The sequence below is a fragment of the Rutidosis leptorrhynchoides genome, chromosome 10, assembly GCF_046630445.1.
Source record: "Rutidosis leptorrhynchoides isolate AG116_Rl617_1_P2 chromosome 10, CSIRO_AGI_Rlap_v1, whole genome shotgun sequence".
In the NCBI taxonomy this organism is placed as follows: Eukaryota; Viridiplantae; Streptophyta; class Magnoliopsida; order Asterales; family Asteraceae; genus Rutidosis; species Rutidosis leptorrhynchoides.
The window spans coordinates 344,778,725-344,784,724 of NC_092342.1; the positions used below are offsets into that span (position 1 = coordinate 344,778,725).

The 6,000-nt window shown below is 31.7% G+C and overlaps 1 protein-coding gene across 1 annotated transcript; it reads left to right on the forward strand.

The window, feature by feature from the left end:
- Positions 1 to 1,363: 1,363 nt before the first annotated feature.
- LOC139873174 (GDP-fucose transporter 1-like) lies at positions 1,364 to 2,702 on the forward strand. The gene has a single exon (XM_071861107.1). It carries the CDS (start codon positions 1,483 to 1,485, stop codon positions 2,497 to 2,499), a length of 1,017 nt encoding a protein of 338 aa, XP_071717208.1. The 5' UTR covers positions 1,364 to 1,482; the 3' UTR covers positions 2,500 to 2,702.
- Positions 2,703 to 6,000: the final 3,298 nt, after the last annotated feature.

The window sequence follows — 6,000 nt, forward strand, 5'->3', positions numbered from 1 at the left end:
GAAATCAAAAATTAAAGCTATTGGAGAGGTTTTCTTAAACCCCCATTACGAAGTACTTTAAACTTGTAATTACAATTCACAACATTCACTTACGTCATTGAATTTAAAGGCTTGTACTATGCAAGAGGTCCAACAAAACTGGGCCTACTAAATAGATTTACTAACTTGACGTGGGCTCATCTCTTTCTCTTGTAGATGGATTAAAAAGCAACCAAAAATACCCTCGTTTTATAACATTAATACATTTTTCTTAACTTTTTAACGATATGCTCTTCAAATCACAAAATTACAAAAACACACTCTCACCATTACCACGATGCGTGCTGCGTTGTGCGAGTTCCTTAGTTGTTGATTCATTTGAATGGCATCGTCCAAGATTACCCACAACTCACACTCGCAACACGCACCACGCACCAAGTAACGCGCACTCGAGTAGTCGTGAACAAGCCAAAACGAGATTTTTGTTATTTTTACACAATCTAACAACTAAAATAAGTCTTTTTTTTAAAGGCTATAATATTAAAAAAGAGGCACAATTCCAAACTGGTACAAACCAACCTACAAGTACTAGGCATTACACAATGATTTAAAACACCTTATCACACCTAACAAACATAAACTAAACAAAGACACCAAACAACTAAAATAAGTCTAAACAACAAGTACAATGCATATATATTACATACAAGCCTTAAACTACTAAAAATAAGTCAAATACATATACACACACAAAGTATTCAGCGACACGTCTAAGAGAAATAATAAATCAAGTGATGGGAAAAGGGATTTTACCTGATTCTTAAACATTGTGAAATATGGAATTGTTCAACTGCTTCAAAAACTTATATACTTCAAACATTGTGGAATATGTATGATTGTTCGCTTGCGCTCTTTTAAACGAACAATCACGGTGATATCTTTTCCAATTATAATTATTAATTTCTTTAGCGTAATTATCTTATTCTATTGAGGAAGATAATATAATAATTTATAAGTCAAAAATTATGTTAGATTAATCATTACACAATGTCCAAACAACATTTGTAACTCCTAAAACATCTTTCATTCAATTTTGTGATCAACCAAACTTAAACCACTATTTTAAAATTCACGCTATTAAATTCAAGTACGCAACAAAACCTAAACCCTTAATTTCACGCCACTACAACTTTAACTCCAATTTACGATTAGACAAGTCAATCAAATTGAAAAATAAAATACGGAGTAATAATTTTGTACTGGTAACATTATTCTTAATTAATTTAATTTTTATTATAATATTAAATCGAAAAAATTATTAATTACGGAATATTGAATCCCATAAAACGCGGCATCCATTTCATAGTTTTCAATCAACTGTCAAAAAGTCCTTGAAATCACCCCCAAATCCCTTAAATTCAACTTACCACTGAATCTGTTCGAGATCCAATCTTCAAATTCGCATTTCACTAAACCCTAATTTCACCCCCAATTTCATCAACAATGGTTGTAGCAAAACAGCATTACGCCACAAGCAGTTTAGTAATCGGATACGCTTTATGTTCAAGTTTACTATCAGTAATCAACAAATTCGCCATCACTAAATTCAATTACCCAGGTTTATTAACTGCTTTACAGTACTTAGTTTCAGCTTTAGGTGTTTGGTTATTAGGTAAATTAGGGTTTCTAAATCACGATCCATTTACTTTGGCAACTGCTAAGAAGTTTTTACCTGCTGCAATTGTTTTTTACCTCGCAATATTTACTAATACGAATCTGTTACGTCATGCAAATGTTGATACATTTATTGTATTTAGATCATTGACTCCAATTCTAGTAGCTATTGCTGATACTATGTTTCGAAAACAACCGATTCCTTCGAAACTTACATTTGTTTCGCTTTTAGTTATTATGGGTGGTGCGATCGGGTACGTTGCGACTGATTCGGGGTTTACTTTAACTGCGTATTCATGGGCGTTTGCGTATTTGATCACGATTACAACTGAAATGGTTTATATCAAACATATGGTAACGAATCTCGGGTTGAATACTTGGGGATTTGTTTTTTATAATAATTTGTTGTCATTAATGATGGCACCGTTGTTTTGGGTTATAACGGGTGAGTATACGGATGTGTTTGCTGCTGTCGGGGCTAACCGTGGGAACTTGTTTGAAGCTGTCGCGTTTACTGCAGTTTCATTGTCGTGTGTTTTCGGGTTAGCGATTAGCTTTTTTGGATTTGCTTGTCGGAAAGCGATTTCTGCTACTGCGTTTACTGTGACTGGTGTTGTGAATAAGTTTCTTACGGTTGCTATTAATGTTTTGATCTGGGATAAACATGCTAGCCCATTTGGATTGTTTTGTTTGCTTGTAACGATTGCTGGAGGGATACTGTATCAGCAATCGGTTACTGGTGTTAATGTTCAATCTGTACAACGTGATCCTGCAGCGTCTAAGTTAGTCGATGATAAAGATGATGCTGATGATTACGCAGAAGAAGATCCAGAAAAGGGCACATAGGACAAAATCCTTTGTGTATAAGCGTTTTTGAGGTCCCTTAAAGAGGTTCGGACAACTAAAGCTTAGTTAAATTTTATGTACTTTGAAGTGTAATACCCGTTCTTCAATTTCATTATTGAAATTGAAACTTTATTTCATATAGGTCGTATTCACACACTATAAACGTTTCATGCCTTGTGTATCCGGGCGTATTTTGTTTATGAAAGTAGTATACATTAGTCATTTAAAGTGATCAAATGTCAATCATACACTTTACTATCAATGCATTTTTTATGATGTATTCTAAATCTTAATAGCATGTTTAGAACAAAGTTATCATATAAGCATGTTAGTGGAATTGTTTTCCTAATTCATGTAGATGCATACTTAATCACTCTATTGTTAATACTCCTTGATCATTTATGACTTGATACAGGTAAACAAATAAGGTTTTCCATGTTAAAGCATTTATGACATGATACTGGTACTTAATTAGGCATCTTTTTTTCTTTCTGAATTCGGATGATTGTGAATACATATGATTTTCATCCTCCTTGATGATTCATAGGTAAATTTGCTTTTTTCATGAAGTACTTTTGCTATCGTATAATGCATAACGTATGATTATGATCTTAACGATAACTTTAATTTGACCTCCACTTGACACAAATTTTGCGCGGTAGTACACTAGTACGTATTACATGCCCTGCTACTCCGTAATTTTAAATTTGATAGTCTCTGTTAATACGTATTTGTTGTGCTGTGCCCATTTAGACACAAGGTTACATTTTTTAGATCGTAGACACTTATTAATTTACTTGCTGCTACTACTTTTGGGAAACAACTAGTTCCATTGAAATGTGCATTTTTAAGACTACTGATTGTATTGGTTGCTGTTGTTTGGTATGTTGGTACTTCTACATATTTGTGTATTTGACCAATTAAATTTATACGGGTTAAAAGTTGGTCTAAAGTAAGAAGGAAAACTAGGTAAAAAATAAAAACTCGCCAAAAAGGTTCAATATTATTTGTTATATTGAAGAGTATAATATAAATGCTGATTTTTGATAAATTTGATAGAGAGTTGATGAAATTCAGTTTATTGATTCATTCATCAAATTATTACATGACCATCCCTTAGGTAGGGCCTGTTTACTCTTTTTCTCAATAAGTCACATATGGATATATGGCAGAATGGATATGTATGGCAGAATGTATTAAGTTGTTAATGATATATTGCTGTTTACTTTTGTGCTGAATGAACCATCTGAATTATAGAAAATTACCATTTTAACCTCAAGTTCTAATACATATTGTACATGATACTTTTATTAACGTACAAAAATAATTACTACATAAATATATCATTTGTTACATTTTTATAAACTTATATATAACCAAACTATCAAAACAAAAGAATAAAAATAATCTAATAATATATCGATTACAGGGTGAGCGAACAAATAATCCTACACACTACATAATTTTTTTTTTCATATCGGACCGTCCATAATTCGATTAAAGGCGGTGAATAAATTATACGAGTACTAGAAAACAAATACACCTAAAGATACCTCTTTTTCTCTTTTAATCAGACCCCCAAAAATTTAAAACCTAGAAACGTATTACGCATATTACAAGAGAAATCAACATGCAAAAATTAGCAAAACGTGACCAATTCTTACGTTTAATACTCTGTGTTTCAATCGCTTTAATTTTCTAGCACTTCGTCATCATCGTCACCTGTATTTCCGGTTGACTCAACTACCCTTTATTCTTTCTCATTTATCAATTAGTTTTTAGTAAAAAAGATGGGGTTAAAAAAAAAAAAAAAAAAAAAAAAAGATGGGGTTAAAATAAAGGATCTCAGTTGAGGACCAAAGGAAATAAAGGGATGGGGTAATTTAGTAAAGAAGATGGCCAGATGGGGAGGAGTGTGCTTTTTTGGTTGTTCGATTAATGCCTTAGTTTAGTTTGGGTGAATGAAAAAGGCTCAAGTAAACAAACAAGAATGATGACCGAATAAGCATTTTATCCCATTAATCTCAAAAAGTCCTAAGTAAAAAGGCCCGTAGTTAGGTATGTATAACCTATTGGGCTAATAGATTGGGCTTTAAGAATTAGAAACTCATTACAATGAGTCCTAACTAATTAACATTACATATCTATGTTGGACTCTAAACAAATATGACTTGGTCAACTTGAAATAATATCAAATCTCAAACAGATTTTTATGTTAAAAATTAATTTATTATCATTAGAATTGCATTTATGTAGAGGATTATTTATTAGATAAATAATAATAAATAATAAATAATATAAATATAAATTAAAGTTATACGGATCACTAATTTTCCCTTTCCGTTTAAAATACTTGTTGATTGTTTACATGCTCCGTATATTACACTAAGATAATTTAATTTATGGTATGGATGGATGGATTTCATCTCTAATTACATTTTTTTTTTTCCATCTAAACTCATGACCACTTCAAATACGCATGGATGTAGATTTATTTAAAATTAATAAACTAACTTAAACTCCGAATATTTTAAGAGTACGTATTGTATGTCAAACAGGATTCCATTAACCAATTGGTTTCCTTGAGCATTACGTATATCTCGTGTATATATACACATAAAATCAAGTTTCTTTCACCTGCACAATTATACCCTAAACATCAACCAATATCGAAGGCTTGTGTCTCAATCTCAGCAATGGACAAAGTAGTAAAATCTCAATCGAAGTCAGCCATGGAAAAAGTAATGAAATCTCAATCAATGTCAGCAATCGTAAAAGCAGCAAAAAACGAAAGTCGACATCGACTCTTCTATTGGGGTAAATCGCCTCCGATGCTTACCGTTCGTTCTGCACCATCAAGTCCTTTGAGGACCCGGGTCTCTTATAATTAACCGGTTCAATCAACCAAAGTTACGTATCAACTAGTTCATATTCATATATACTATATGTATTTAGGCATATATTTTTGGTTTTATTTAGTTAGATTATGAAAAATATTAATGGTACAATTTATTACTAGTATTAAACTTATTCTTTTGTATTCTTAACCAACTAGTTCATTTAGTTGATGGTTCTATACTTATATTCATGTATTTAATTTAACATTCGGATCTTTTTGTTTTGGATCAAGATGGGTAAGTAATAAGTTACGAATCTTGATGAACGAATGAAAATCCCTTGATAGAAAGAACACTTGCATGAATAAGAAGCAATTAAATTTTGCAAACATCTTACTGAGAAATCGGTTATCATTATTTTTCATAATGTGAACAAACATTATAACATTAATAACACATTCAAAGGTTTAATATGTACAACCGATACAACAATTTCAACAATGAAGCCTAGACGAACTAAACAATACAAACCAAATCGCTCGCCAACATGGTGAAAGGGCTTTTAAAAAAGAAAAAAAGTACAACTAAAGCTATAACAAACTGAACATAATACCGGCAATACTAAATTAAACAAAGAACAACCAAACTGCCACTATGATTATTG

Coding starts and splice junctions, on each gene's coding strand:
- LOC139873174 (XM_071861107.1), top strand. CDS start 1,483: ATGGTTGTAGCAAAACAGCATTACGCCACAAGCAGTTTAGTAATCGGA.